Source organism: Dendropsophus ebraccatus, chromosome 5, assembly GCF_027789765.1.
Source record: "Dendropsophus ebraccatus isolate aDenEbr1 chromosome 5, aDenEbr1.pat, whole genome shotgun sequence".
Classification (NCBI taxonomy): domain Eukaryota; kingdom Metazoa; phylum Chordata; class Amphibia; order Anura; family Hylidae; genus Dendropsophus; species Dendropsophus ebraccatus.
In genome coordinates, this window is record NC_091458.1 from 144,387,743 (window position 1) to 144,403,858 (window position 16,116).

The 16,116-nt window shown below is 46.4% G+C and overlaps 1 protein-coding gene across 2 annotated transcripts in view; it reads left to right on the plus strand.

Moving 5' to 3' along the window:
• DHDDS (dehydrodolichyl diphosphate synthase subunit) overlaps nt 1-16,116 on the plus strand; it is a 71,258-nt gene that overhangs the window by 48,241 nt on the left and 6,901 nt on the right. Inside the window, exons 2-6 of one of the 2 annotated variants that reach the window (XM_069972602.1) lie at nt 2,228-2,303; nt 2,385-2,501; nt 3,877-4,019; nt 6,630-6,746; nt 11,770-11,871. In XM_069972602.1, coding sequence (XP_069828703.1) covers nt 2,241-2,303; nt 2,385-2,501; nt 3,877-4,019; nt 6,630-6,746; nt 11,770-11,871 — 542 coding nt within the window. In that variant the 5' untranslated portion in view covers nt 2,228-2,240. The remainder of the gene's footprint in view (nt 1-2,227; nt 2,304-2,384; nt 2,502-3,876; nt 4,020-6,629; nt 6,747-11,769; nt 11,872-16,116) is intronic. The other variant, XM_069972601.1, reaches the window with a different exon arrangement.

Below are 16,116 nucleotides of genomic sequence, written 5' to 3' on the forward strand. Positions count from 1 at the left end.
TGCTGCCCCGGTGCTATTACTCGCGTCTGCATGTAGGGGGTGAGAGTCGGGGAGCCACAGGGGCTGTTCGGGTGATCGCTTGATCGTCTGGGCAGCCCATAGCAGATATCAGCGGTCTGCTGCCACCGCTCCTATTACACAACAAGTCTAGTAGGACAAGTCTAGGTATACCTAAACATATCTAGTAGAAAAAAGGGCACAACTAAAATTTATAAGAAAAAATGTTCCAGAATTATTACATGGAGAATACAAGTACAGTATTTACCTAAATAGGTCAGGAAAGACCACCAGCAAACACTAGCTATTACACCAAGCAATTATCGTCCGAATATGGCTGATAATCGCATGGTGTAATAGGGCCTTAAAGGATTAATCCGGCCAAAATGTATTTTTTTAAGATGTTATTACATTAGCAAAGTTAGACAAATTCCTAATATGCACATATAGTGCTATTTCACACAGTTTAGTAATTCAGGCAGGCTTCAATTTCTCTCTAAAAAAAAAAAAATGTCACGACTTGGGTGTATTTACATAAAGTTTCCAGCAGGGGACTATGTGTGTGTAATATATATATATATATATATATATATATATATATATATATATATATATATATATACACATACACACTAGGGCTGGGCGATATTGGCCTAAATCAATATCGCGGTTTATCGCATATGTAGCTGCGGTAACGATAATTGGACGATAACTATGACACGCCCCCTTTGTAAGCCACACCCTTTTACAAGCCACACCCACTTGGCCGTGCCAAACTGGGGATAGTTTGTTTCAATAAAGTTAAAAAAAAGTACAGTAACTCAATGAGCAGCAACCCAAACTATGTGCACTCTACAGGACGTGTATATACAGGTATACAGCTAAGTGCACACTACAGGACGTGTATATACAGGTATACAGCATACAGCTATGTGCACACTACAGGACGTGTATATACAGGTATACAGCATACAGCTATGTGCACACTACAGGACGTGTATATACAGGTATATAGCTATGTACTATAGGTACCCAGAGTATATATGATGGGTATATAGTATATACAGGTGACAGTACAGGGACGTACAGTATATATGATGGGTATATAGTATGTTATGTATAGGTGACAGTACAAAGGCACTGTTATGGGGACATTATGAGTGGCACATTATAGGGGGCTGTAGATGGTGCTGCACTGACACGCTGTGAAGATATCTATCTATCTATCTTCTCTCTCCTCTCTCTCTCCTCTCCCCCCTCTCTCTCTCTCCCCTATACTATACAGGGAGGCGGGCAGCGGTGTATGGGTATACAGGGGGGGCAGGCAGGGGTGTATGGGTATACAGGGGGGGCGGGCAGGGGTGTATGGGTATACAGGGGGGGCGGGCAGGGGTGTATGGGTATACAAGGGGGGGCAGGCAGGGGTGTATGGGTATACAAGGGGGGGCGGGCAGGGGTGTATGGGTATACAGGGGGGCGGGCAGGGGTGTATGGGTATACAGGGGGGCGGGCAGGGGTGTATGGGTATGGGACCTGTAGTTCCCTCAGTAACAGTACAGGACTGTAGGAGGAATAATGGGCTGCAGCAGGCAGGAGACCACACACAGCAATAACTTCTCCTGCCTGCTGCAGCCCATTATTCCTCCTACAGTCCTGTACTGTTACTGAGGGGACTACAGGACAGCCGCCTCCATGTGCTGCTCCTCCACCTTCAGCTCTGACATGGCCGCTTCCCTGCACACACAGGACAACGTGTGCAGCGCTTGCTCGCTCGCCGGCCGGGGGGGTTGGGGGACCGGTACCAGTCCTGTACGAGTGCCCTTCTCCCCCGGCCAGCGAGCGCTGCACGTTAATGTTCTGTGTGTGCAGGGACGCCGGGTGGGTTGGGATGGGTGCGGGGGGATGGCTGTGCACTCAGGAATATTCTCCCCTGGACCCTGCTGCTCCTCCACTTCCCGCGCGCGCACTGGCGTCCCTGCGCACACAGGACATTAACATGCAGCGCTCGCCGGCCGGGGGGTGGCGCTCGGACGGGACAGGAAGCATCTACATTTGGGGCTCATACTAGTTCGTACAATGATAGCGTATCCTAGCAATATGCCATAAATACGATGGTTTTCTTTTTTGCGTGTATATATATAAATATATAAAATGTTTTTTTTGTGTGTATGTATAAATGTAAATGTTGCAGGTAAGGTAATAATCACCTAAACAAAGTTCTTATTTTTTAGACTTATTTCATCATGTCTTGGATTCGTGACAAGGAGCTATCACTGATTGAACGCTTATGTGCAAATGTCCTTAAGGTAGGCAAGGTGTTCTGCTGTATTTGTTCATATACCAGCAATGCAATGTTTTTTGACCATATCTATCTCCTTTTTAAACAGGCTGGCCCAATGCCCAAACATGTTGCATTTATCATGGATGGAAACCGAAGATATGCTCAAAAATGCCATGTGGAGAGACAGGAGGGCCATTCACAGGGATTTGAAAAGCTTGCTGAGGTCAGAGGTTCCCATAAATTAACCTGGTAAATTTGTAGTGTATAGGCATAGGCTCTGCATCATTTGCTAGGTATAACTACAAGTGTATACCTGAGGAACTTGCTTTCAGATACAAAGGGGGGAGATTTATCAAGCTATAGTAAGAGTCTTTTTGTGGCACATTGCAAACAATCAGCGCAACAAAGAGGATCTTACTAGAAGACAGCTTGATAAATCTTCCCTAAAGAATTTTAGGACATAAGAGCGACATAGTTTTACAAACATGCACGTTAAAGGGGTTTTCTGGCCAAAATAGACTGAGCTATATACAGGATAGCTCCTCAGTCATTTGGGTTCAAGTGGACAGAAGCTGAGCTGCAGTTCTAGGTTACCACCGCTACATGGTTTATCTCCATTAACTGTGTACTATGGCCCCAAAACAGCTGATTATTGTGGGTGTTGGCGCCCTTGTGATAATTGAATGATGAGCTATCCTGTGGATAGCTCATCAGTCCATTTTACTTGGAAAATCCCTTTAAAGCAGACCAGTCAACTGCTTAACTTATCAGGATTATGAGCATGCCTTTCTTTTTCAAATCTCGGCAACCCTTTCCAACACCAAGATATAAGCCTTTTTGTTCGAATGCAATATGAAGGCCCTATCCACCCATGCACTTATTTTTACACCTGTCACTTAGTTTTACACCTGTTCAAATGTACCCACAATCTGCCCCCCCAAACCGCTTGTACCTTTGGATAGCTGCTTTTAATCCAAGATTTGTTCTGGGTCCATTCGGCATTTGGTGATGCAGTTATTGTCCTAAAAAACAACTTTTAAACTTCTAGCCCTGTGTCAAATTGGTGTGGCCTAGAGTGTCTATGCCCTAGGCTTACACCGCCTCTCCATCCTTCCTCCCCGCCCTCTTGACCATTAGGAATGCCCCAGGCAGGACTTTTCCTATTCATCACTTGTCTAAACACTGCACAGGTGCCTTAACGATCCAGCACATGTGCAGTGTCCAGACAGGTGGTGATGATTAAGAGAAATTCTGCCTGCGGGCATTCCTAATGGTGAAGAAGGCCGGAGAGGAGGGTTGTTACAAGCCTAGGGCATAGACACTCTAGGTCGCGCCAATTTGACACAGGGCTGCAAGTTTAAAAGTTGTTTTTTAGGACAATAACTGCATCACCTGCCGAACAGGCCTCAGGACAGATCTTGGATTAAAAGCAGCTATTCAAAAGTGCAAGCAGTTTGAGGGGTCATATTTGTTGGTACAGAGTCGCTTTAAATAGCGTTTTTTATTTTCATTTTTCATTTGTACAAAGATTACTTGTGTTAATCTCATCTTAAATAAGGATGCATTGATTTAAGTTTTCTTTTTTCCTCTCCATCTAGACATTGCGTTGGTGCTTAAACCTTGGAATTTGTGAGGTGACTGTGTATGCTTTCAGCATTGAGAACTTTAAACGTTCTAAAGAAGAGGTGGATGGCCTTATGGAACTAGCTCGGCAAAAGTTCACTCGTCTGCTTGAAGAAAAGTAAGAAAATGTATAGCTTTTTTTAATGACAAATCACATACAGTTACATTATGCAGTTGTTAAGGAGGTAAAAAGAGGGCTTGGGGGTCAGGCATGCTTTATACCCGCCAGCTCTTAGCTGTTTTCAGCAGCCAGGGGCCACCGCCAATAGCTGAAACAGAGTAATCTCCATTGCTGGCTACTTTAACTGTTTAAATGCCACTGTCAATTTCTGGCAAATTTGTTTCCATAGCAGCCTGAGAAATTGAGCCTTTACACAGCTCTGCAGATTACTAAATAATAAATAGTTATAGGGGTCAGCAATTTTAAGCAACTGTACAGTGGTCCCTCCACAGACAATTGTTGTCCTGGAACCAATTATTTTGTATGATAAAACCATTGTATGGGAAACTGGTAATTGGTTCTAAAGCCTTGATGATATCATACTTTAATGAGAAAAAAAATGAATTGAAGAAAAACAAGTAGGTAACTAATATGGGAAAAGCAAGTCCTTACATACAACAGTCAGAAGGAGCTATTGGAGACTGTAAATTACTGTATTATGTAGAGAACTGGAGCGTTTTGTAGGGTCCTAGACAGATCATACAGAGTCCCAGAAAAATAAAATGAAGCCACCCTCACCTGGTGCCCAAAGGAGCGACTCATTCTGTCAGCACCGGACATGTAGTATCACACTGTTTGTCTCCTCTTCCTGCTCACTCATCCCCCTCAGCCCTTCCCTCTCCATAGGCTATAATGGGGAGTGCAAACCTTCACCTTTCTTCTCTCTGCTGTAGACAGCTTTCTTTTTATAATTAACAGATAAGAAGTGAGGAGGGACAGCCTTGTGAGTACAGAAGGAGGTTATTTTGCCTAATAAAACCTATTACAGACTTTCTTGAATTTGCTTGTACTAGGGATGGTCCGAACCGAGTTCGTACGGAGTTCGTACGAACCCCGAACCATCCGCAATGATTACCGCTGTCTGCCCGCTTTGTGCAGCGGGCGTATCCAGCGGGAGGACCGCCTGGAAAACTGGGATACAGCCATAGCCATAGGCTGTATCCCAGTTTTCCAGACATTCCTCCCGCTGTATATGGAGCGGGCAGACAGCGGTAATCCGATGCCGAGCGTTCGGGTTCAGACGAACCCGAACCTTCGCGGGTTCGGACCATCCCTAGCTTGTACTATTGATATCTACAAAGATGTTTTAAGTGACAGTTACACTTTATAGCGAATATAACATCAGGTAGATCGTTTAAAGTTTTTTACATGAATGGATCAGCGCTTGCAGGCCTTTTTGTGAACCAGTTCCCACGCACAGCTCCAATGTTTTCCCGGGCATCAGCCCAGCATGAAGCACTGGGGGCAGACCCGCTGGCCCATTAGAATTAATGAAGCTGCATTTCAGAGGGAGGGTATTTCGTCACACTGGTAACTGGCGGGCCCAGGAATAGACCGGTACCATGCGCGAGAACCGGGCAGTGGTTCAAAAGAAAGACCGTGCACTGGCATCCCTGTGCCTCCACCGATCCATTCATGTGGAAAACTAAAAGTGACACTGTCATCCCCTATTTGCATTTTGACTGCTCTCCACAGGTGTAAAGGGTAAATGTTACAGCTTTCATTACTTATTTTATATTATACCTCATGGTGATTGTTCTGGTAAAAAGTCATTTTTTTATCACCTGTGGATTGGTATATGTGTACGGGGCCTCGTGCCCTATGTGCCACATCGCCCCGCCCCATTCGTGACATCATCATCACATAGGCCCCGCCCCTCAGCGGCCATTGATGTGGGACAATCTAGGGGGTGGGGCCTAGAGCTTTAGGCTGGCCCCTCCAATGGCTGCTGAGGGGGCGGGGCCTATGAGGCAATGATGTCACGGATGGGGCGGGTTTAAATGGTGCTAGGGGCGGAGCAATGTGGCACATAGGCCGAGAGGTCCCGCCCACATATACCAATCCACAGGTGATAAAAACGACTTTTTACCAGAACAAGCACCATGTGGTGTGATATAAAGTATGTAATGAAACCTGTAACATTTACCCTTTACACCTGTGGAGAGCGGTCAAAATGTAAATAGGAGGTGAAAGTGTCACTTTAAAGCGATGTACCTGATGGTACATTCACTTTAAGGCTATGTTCACACTACGTAAAACTATGGCCTTTGTTGCCGATGGCAACAACAGCCGTAGTTTTTGCGAGGTGGAACACTGCCTCTGCTTCAGTCAGATCCCGGCCGGAGCGTATACACAACGTATACGCTCCAGCCGGGATCCCGTGCGGCCCCGCAAATAACTGACATGTCCGTTTTCTGCGGCCGCAATTCAATGAATTGCGCCTGTAGGAAACCCTGTCAATTCACACTATGAAGCGAGCAGCTCCGGACGCTCGCTCCATAGTGTGCAGGGGGAAGCTCTGATGCGGGTGCGCGCTGATGCCGGCTGGGATGATCCGGGCAGAGACCAGCTGTTCCGTGACACGGCCGGGGTCACGGAACGGCCGGTCTCTTCCGTAGTGTGAACATAGCCTAAAGATCACCTTTCCTTCTGTTACTGTATAGAATAAGACAAATGTTATTATAATTCTGTGACATAATCTTACATTTCAATTAACGTTTTTTGCAGAGATAAACTTCAGAAACATGAAGTTTGTATACGTGTTATCGGTGACCTGAGTTTGCTTCCACTAGACATCCAGAAACTTATTGCTCAGGCAGTCCTGGAAACTAAGTATTACTCTAAGTAAGTGTTTAAGCAAGCTTTTCTCTATTGTTACACCAAGAAAATGACATTTAGTCTGTAGGAAGGTGTAGATACATAATAGATGTAGTGCAGTCACAAATGTATCTAACCTGCATATTTAATTTTTCTCTCTTTGATTTCTGTGAATGTATATTTTCTCCTATGCTTTCTGTTTAAAGGGAATGTCACCTAATTTTTTTTTTTTTTATCTGGAGGTAAAATGTATTTTTCATATTTTTTATGTATTTTTGGAAAATATTTTTTGTTTATTCCCTTGTCAGGAAATATGAATTAAATACAAACTTTTCATATTTCCCACCTTTTGACCAATAGAGGGAGCTAACATGGTAAACTGGCGAAGGCAAGCAACATGTAACTTGACTGCTGCAAATCTGGCCTCGCGATGCCATTTTGTTAGGGCCCTATTACACCAACAGATTATCTCGAGCACCTCCCAGCAACCCCCCCCCCCCCCCCCCGCACTTAGTGTGGAACAAGGAGAAAGTGAGCGCTGACCTGATAGATCGGATTCACGCTCCATTTTTGCAGTCTGTCTATCATATCAGTTTTTAAATGGTCACTTTTAACATACACAAAAACGTGTTCAATCACGTTTTTTGTGTACGCTACAAAAAAAATCTATGAAAGGTTTACTTGTATACTATACATAATCAACAATGGGCCCTATATACATACGTCCATATGCACGATTCTCGAAACTCAAACCCAAAATAGCAATGAGATGCTGCACGAATCATCCAAATCAGGTGTCCAGCATCTCATTGCTAATTTGTGTACTAGATCTTTCAGTACTTTCAGTATTCAGATGTCATTCAGGGTGTCAGAAGAGGAGGGTGCTGATCCTATAGGAGAGGACACAGTGTCACAGCAGCACAGAGGATGTCAGAAGAGGAGGGTGCTGATCCTATAGGAGAGGACACAGTGTCACAGCAGCACAGAGGATGTCAGGAGAGGAGTGTGCTGATCTTATAGGAGAGGTCCCAGCAGCACAAAGGATGTCAGGAGAGGAGGGGGCTGATCTATAGGAGAGGACGGGGCTGATCTCTAGGAGAGGTCCCTTGCTGCACAGAGGATGTCAGGAGAGGAGTGTGCTGACCTTATAGGAGAGGTCCCAGCAGCACAAAGGATGTCAGGAGAGGAGGGGGCCGATACTATAGGAGAGGTCCCAGCAGCACAGAGGATGTCAGGAGAGGAGGGGGATGATCTATAGGAGAGGTCCCAGCAGCACAGAGGATGTCAGGAGAGGAGGGGGATGATCTATAGGAGAGGTCCCAGCAGCACAGAGGATGTCAGGAGAGGAGTGTGCTGACCTTATAGGAGAGGACACAGCAGCACAGAGGATGTCAGGAGAGGAGTGTGCTGACCTTATAGGGGATGTTACAGCAGCACAGAGGATGTCAGGAGAGGAGGGGGATGATACAATAGGAGAGGACACAGCAGCACAGAGGATGTCAGGAGAGGAGGGGGCTGATCTATAGGAGAGGACGGGGCTGATCTATAGGAGAGGTCCCAGCAGCACAGAGGATGTCAGGAAAAGAGTGTGCTGACCTTATAGGGGATGTCACAGCAGTGCAGAGGCTGTCAGGAGAGGAGGGGGCTGACCTTATAAGAGAGGTTCCAGCAGCACAGAGGATGTCAGGAGAGGAGGGGGCTGATCTATAGGAGAGGACACATTAGCACAGAGGATGTCAGGAGAGGAGTGTGCTGATCTTATAGGGGATGTCACAGCAGCGCAGAGTATGTCAGGAGAGGAGAGGGCTGACCTTATAGGAGAGGTCCCAGCAGCACAGAGGATGTCAGGAGAGGAGAGTGCTGATCTATAGGAGAGGACACAGTGTCACAGCAGCACAGAGGATGTCAGGAGAGGAGGGTGCTGATCCTATAGGAGAGGACACAGTGTCACAGCAGCACAGAGGATGTCAGGAGAGGAGGGTGCTCAGATGAGGAGGTAAAAGGTACAACAGATGCAGTGCAATAGCTAGCTACAGTGACAATTGGGAAGGATGGGGTAAACACACTGACAACAGCAGTGAGCTGCTCCTCAGTGCTTCTCCTCCAGGCCCCCCTCCCCCACAGGGCCGGACCCCTTGCAGAGCTCATGTTACATAGGAGGCAGCTATCCCATGGTGAGCACTCCTGCAGGGGGTCTTATGGAGGGGCTTCACAGTTATGGCTCCTGGTTTCCCTCCCACTTTGCTGTAAGGTGTGCATGGCATCTTCACTTCACAGCAAAGTGAACCAGACGGGAGCCGTCTATTGAGGTCTATGCACAGGGAGCTGCCATAAAGCTAGAGTGTAAGTGTCGTGCAGGCACCATTACACAGATGCTATTACAAATGGCAGCCCCCAGTGCAGCACATTAGGATTAAATAAAGAAGGAACCAAAACACAAATAAAAGTTTAACAATTTTTTTGAAGCATTGTTGTGATATAACTAAAATTATAGTAATAAATGTGAAAAAGTGACACATTCCCTTTAAATGCATTCTAATGTGTGGGTTATCCAGTCATACAAAATTAATGGCCTATTGTTAGTGCAAACAATGTTGCCTCCTCACTGTTTACCTACGCTCATTCTTGCAATCTCTGTGCTATTTAAGGCTACGTTCACACAGAGCAAAAGAGGCGGATTACGCGAGGAAATATTTCCGCCTGAAATCAACTGATGCTGAATTCCGAGCAGAATGTAAGCAGAATCCCTGCGTATTCCGCTAAGAAAGTGTTCAGCTCGTAATCAGCTCTTGACAAATTCAGCGCGGAATACTCGAGGAATACGCGCTGAATCCGCATGCATTCAGCGCTGAAATTCAGCGAGTATTTGGCGAGTAAACTAGAGTATACCAGAATATATACTAGTATCCTCCTCCCCCCCCCCCCTTTTTTCCCCATTTCAACACAATGGAAATTAGCTCTGCACCTATTTTAACGGCTGAAATTTCTGCGCTGATTCAGCGCAGAAATTCCGCTGCTTTTGCTCTGTGTGAACGAGCCCTAAAGTGTTGGTTTAAGGCACTGCAGTTTTGTCCCTTTCAAGTGAATAGAACAACGCTAAAGTACCTTTTACAGCGATTGCAAAAATAAGCATAAGGTAAACACTGAAAAGGTTGCAGTGCTTGCACAACCCCTTCATTCTGCTGATCAGCAGCAGTGCCGGAAATCAGATCTTCTGTTGATGGCCTATGCTTAGAACAGGTTATCGGATTTGTAAGGCTGGATAATCCCTTAAAGATGTTGTCAAGGATTAGAAAAAGCACGGCTACAAAATTAGCACCACCCCTGTCCTCAGGTTGTGTGTGGTATTACCATTCAGCTCTATTTACTTCAGTGGATCTGAGCTGCAAAACCACTAAACTGAGCACAAGAGAGGTGCTGCTTCTGGAAGAAAGCGGCCATGCTTTTCTAAGCCCAGACAACCCCTTTAAGCTAATAGAGTGTCTCCCTTCTGCATCTCCAAAAACTCATCATCTATTGAATCACACAATTGCAGCACATTCTAGCAACAATTTGTTCACCTATGTGATCATCACGAGATCAGAACTGATTTTTATTTCCTGGAATTATACATATTGAATAACTTTAAACAAAGATAAAAACTGAATTAGGACAGTATGTAAATTGGAAGCAGCTTCCAACTGTTTCCATTGGGGGAAGTAGCAACAGACTTGCAAGAACAAATAGACAAAGTTGCATGCAATTTTATTGAACTGCAAAGTGATAATCCGGCGCGCCAGGCCCTCTATGTCCCGGTCTCTATGAGGCATGCTGGAAGATTTAGCTTCTCGGCTGGTGCCATCTTTAAAATCACTCCTAGAGAAAAAGGGGGCTTTATGTTTTTTAATGCCATGGGCAGAATACCCATTTAAGCATATGTAGGTTAAAGGACAACTCCCACGGTTTTTTTTTCCCTTAAAGGGAACCAATCAGCCCGTTTGGGCTGATGGTTCCCTTGAGCATTGTATAAAGCACCTGGAGCGGCCCCGGCACGTACCGGCCACAGCAGGTGCTTTATAACGGAGAAAATGACTTTTATTCCCCGGCTCGTGACTAGATACGAGCAGAGACGTAGTCATGGTGGGCGGCTCCCCGCTCGTATCTAGTCACTGCGCTCTGCCTGTCAGCGCGCTCGGCGGGATGATTGACAGGCAGAGAGGGCAGTAACGGACCTCTCTGCCTGTCAATCATCCCCTCTGAGTGCGCTGACAGGCAGAGCGCAGTGACTAGATACGAGCGGGGAGCCGCCCACCATGACTACTTCCCCGCTCGTATCTAGTCACGAGCCGGGCAATAAAAGTCATTTTCTCCGTTATAAAGCACCTGCTGCGGCCGGTACGTGCTGGGGCCGCTCCAGGTGCTTTATACAATGCTCAAGGGAACCATATCAGCCCAAACGGTTCTGATTGGTTCCCTTTAACACACATTACAAAGTTATATAACTTTGTAATGTATGTTAGTCACCTGTCTCTTGCCGTTCCGCGTCTTTTACCCCCCCTTACGTATTTGCTGCTCTTCTCCCGTCGCCATTTTGTGATGATGTCGTCACAAGGGGGAGGGGGCGGGCCTGGTCATCCTCTTCTTCTGTGTCTTCCTTTATAGTGAATGGAAGCGAAAAGGCTGCTGGTGCACGTGCGCACCCGCAGCCTTTTCATTGGCTGAGCTCTGATTGGCTGAGCAAGCTAGAAGCCATGTGATGCGATCAAGCCAATGAAAAGGATGCCGATGCGCACGCCCATCAGGAGCCTTTTCGCTCTCATTCATGCCGTGGGACCCTAGAAGTGAGGAAGAAGATGAAGACGCGGACGGGGTTGACCAGGACCGTGGCCGGACGGATTTTTGACTGTCGATCGGCTTAGGAGGGATGGTGAGTATAGGGTTTGTGTCTGTTAGTGTTTTTTTTTTTTGTTTTTTTTTGCTGACGTGGGAGTTGTCCTTGAAGACCATTTAAAATGCTATTTAGTATAATTATTTTGTTACAATTGACACTTTTTTTCTGAATTATTTTCAGGTGTTTTTTAAATGTTTGCTTTGCCTACACATCCCGACATGAGATCAGCAATGCAGTTCGTGAGGTAGCCTGGGGAGTACAAGAAGGTCTTATAGAACCCAGGTATCCATCTGTCTTTTATTATTTTACTTAAAGTTAAATATAGATGTTTAGATTTGGTATTTTTGTGTTTTATTTCATTCCTAAAAACATAGTAGATTAATGGCAGAAAAAGACCACTTGGTCCATGTAGTCTGCCTTTTTAGTATTTCCTCTCTTATTATCTTAGGATAGATATATGTTTCTCCCAGGCAGGTTTACATTCACTTTTTGTAGATTTACCTACCAAATCTACTGGAAGTTTGTTCCAAGCATCTTCAGTAAAGTAATATTTTCTCACGTTGCTTCTGATCTTTCCCCCACCTAACCTCTCACTGTGTCCTCTTGTTCTTGAGTTCAATTTTTTTCTAAAAACATTTCCCTCCTGAACCTTATTTAGTCCTTTTAACATATTTAAAGGTTTCGACATTGTCCCCCCTTTCTCTTCTTTCCTCCAGACCATACAGATTCAAATCCGTGTTTCCTGATGTTTTTTGTCTGACACCCTCCACTATTTTTGTAGCCTGTCTTTGGACCCATTCTTTTTTTTTTATCAACATCCTTTTTTAGGTGATGTCTCCAGAACTGGACACATAGTATTGCAGATGTGGTGTCACTAGAGCTCTATACAGCGGGATCACAATCTCCCTCTTCCTACTGGTTATACCTCTAGCTATACAACCCAGCATACAATTTGCTTTACTACTCATAAGAAGCAGAGACCGACACTACTATTTTTTTTAGACCTATGGGGGTCAGATTATTCCACTTGGTGCTCACTCCAATGACATAAGTAACAGTCCAAAAGGCGAAAAATCCAAGAGGGCACTCACCATAATATGCTTTATTGTAGTATATTCATGTTAACATCAACGCCGTGTAGTTGGCGGGGGGCGCCAGTACAGGATGAAGTGATGAGTTACAGCTGTTTCGCACAACTCGTGTGCTACTACGGACTCAGTAGAAGCACACGAGTTGTGTGAAAAAGCTGTAACTTATCACTTCATCCTGCACTGGCGCCCCCCGCCAACTACACGGCGTTGATGTTAGCATGAATATACTACAATAAAGCATATTATGGTGAGTGCCCTCTTGAATTTTTCTTCAGCTTTTATACGATTTGCTTTCCCTACCGCCTGGTTGCACTGGTGTCTCATTTTAAGGCTGTCAGAAATCACTGCCCCTAAATCCTTCTCCTCTGCAGTCTTTTCCTACACAGAACTGCCAATATGATATAACTATATCAAAGGCTTTGTCCATATGGAGTGCAGATAGGCGATATCCCCGGCACCACCTTCATCCAAACACTTTTGTGACATAATCAAAGAAATCATTTAGATTGGTCTGACATTATCTGCCCTTAGTAAAGCCATGCTGGTTTGGATCTATCAAATTGTTGATTCTTAGATGATCCATTATCTTCTTTTTTAGAAGAGTTTCTATCATTTTTACTACTACAGATATTAAGCTAACTGGCCTGTAGTTACTGGGCTTTTCCCTACTACCCTCCTTGTGGGTATAACATTGGCCTTTCTCTAATTATCAGGATTAGCAATCACACATCCGAGTTAAGAACCCTAGGGTGGACACCATCTGGACCCATCGTCTTATTCAACTTTAAATGGGCAAGTTCCTCTGCAACTTCAGCCTGTGAAAACATTGGGGCTAAACCCATACAACTGGAGTCAATGCTGTGCCCAACCATACCGTGATTGTAAAGGCCTCCTTCTGAAAACACTGAGCAGAAGTAGCTATTCAAATAGTCAGTGACCGCCTTATCTCCGTCAATAAACATATTCTCCCCATTACTTATTTTAGTAATGCTGCAGCTATTCTTCTTCTTCCTGTCACTTATAAATCTGAAGAAGGTTTTATTCCCTTCCTTAACATATTTTCTCACTTCTTCCTCTTCGTCTCTCTATCAGCTACAGTAATAATACAGTAATAAATTCATTTAAAAATTAACTATAATAAACAGTATTTTTTTTTATTAGTCTATATCACAAGATAAATTCACAGGTCCTATACAGCTTACCTTAACTACTGCAGTATAACTACTCACTTGTGCCCTGTCGCATTTATGCCACGATGCTCCCACTAGCAGCAAAGTTCCAACCCACAAAAACACAGAGAAATGCATCAGCTCACCACAATGATACACAACAACAACCACAACAAGATACAGACCCAATACAGATATGAAAATCACTAAAAGCACCCCCCAACTGCTAAAATAAATCTCCATACAAATAATGAGGCTCTTGGTTACCACTTGCAAAAAGTGTAAACCATTCCACCAACGATAAGGTGGCCTCATGCTGGGATAGACCAACACTGAATTTTAGCCTCTGCATGGCAAATAATAAGCCAATGCTCTGGGCATGCAGGATCCATGTAAAACTGGCAAAAATAATAACCACCTGGGTGGCATGGGTGGAGTGGACAACCAAGTAGAGGCAGCCACTCCCCCCATCTGGAACACAGAAAAACAAATTTGGCCAGCTCTCCTAGAACACCATTCACATTAGGCAGGAGCATGTTTCCATGGCTGAAATAGCAAAAACACAGAGAAATGCAAGAGCAATGGCAAGATACAGACCCAATACAGATATGAAAAATCAGCCCCCTAACTACTAAAAAAAAATCTCCAAGAGGAGTTCCAACCCATCAACTTGTTAACATTTTAACATCTAAAACTATACAAATATTTTAAGGTGTTGTCCGGCCCCAGAAAAAAAAATTGCTCAGGGTGACTGAATGATTGGAGTCTGAAGTTCCTGCGGGGTTAAAGTGTCCCAGTAATCAGAAAGCAATAAGCGTCCGACCATGTGGTTGTGTGTGTGTGTGTGTGGGGGGGGGGGGGGGTTGGGGGATTGTTGTAGGTGAGTATGAGTCAGTTATAATTTTTTTTATCTCGGGCTGGACAACACCTTTAGGGTACAAACCCACTTGGCGGGTCTGCAGCGAGTCTCCTTGCTGCGTTTTTGCAGCGAGACTTGCTGCAGATCCCGGCCCTATACTTTCATTAGCAGAGAAACTCGCAGCAGGGATGTACATCCCTGCTGCGATTTTGTCTGCAGCCCTCCCCATTAACCCCCTAGCCGCCGGACATTATACATTACCGGGTCCCCGTTCCTGCTTGCTTCGGGGCTCCCGGTGTCTTCACGGGCCGCCCGGCCAATCAGTGCGCTGCGGCAGGGCAGCGCACTGATTGGCCGGGCAGAACGTGCCGGGAGCCGCCGAAGCAAGCAGGAGCGGGGACCTGGTAATGTATATCCTGCAGCCCCGATCGTCCCTGGCCGCATGATTGCCCCCCGCACCCCCCGGCCGCATGATCGCACCCCCCCGGCCGTACGATCGCCCCCCGCACCCCCCGGCCGCACGATGGCCGCACGATCTCCCCCCGGCCGCACGATCTCCCCCCCCGGTCGCACGATCGCCCCCGCAGCCCCCGGCCGCACGATCGCCCCCTGCAGCCCCCGGCCGCACGATTGCCCCCCGCAGCCCCCGGCCGCACGGGCTGCGGGGGGGCGATCGTGCGGCCGGGGGCTAGGGGGGGCGATCGTACGGCGGGGGGCGATCATGCGGCCGGGGGGTGCGGGGGGCGATCATACGGCCGGGGGCTGCAGGGGGCGATCAGGGCTGCAGGGGGGGCGAGCAGGATATACATTACCAGGTCCCCGTTCCTGCTTGCTTCGGCGGCTCCCGGCACGTTCCGCCCGGCCAATCAGTGCGCTGCCCCGCCGCAGCGCACTGATTGGCCGGGCGGGCCGTGAAGACACCGGGAGCCCCGAAGCAAGCAGGAACGGGGACCCGGTAATGTATAATGTCCGGCGGCTAGGGGGTTAATGGGGCGGGCTGCAGACAAAATCGCAGCAGGGATATACATCCCTGCTGCGAGTTTCTCTGCTAATGAAAGTATAGGGCCGGGATCTGCAGTGAATCTCGCTGCAAAAACGCAGCAAGGAGACTCGCTGCAGACCCGCCAAATGGGTTTGTACCCTTAAAGCGACTCTGTACCCACAATCTGTCCCCCCCAAACCACTTGTACCTTCGGATAGATGCTTTTAATCCAAGATCTGTCCTGGGGTCCGTTCGGCAGGGGATGCAGTTATTGTCATAAAAACAACTTTTAATCCGGCAGTGCTGTGTCTAACGGCCGGGGCTTACATTTGTATATGCATTAGGCTGGCACCACCTCTCTGTCCTTCCTCCCCACCCTCCTCATTATTAGGAATGATCCAGGAACATTTACTGCTGTTTGAGCTT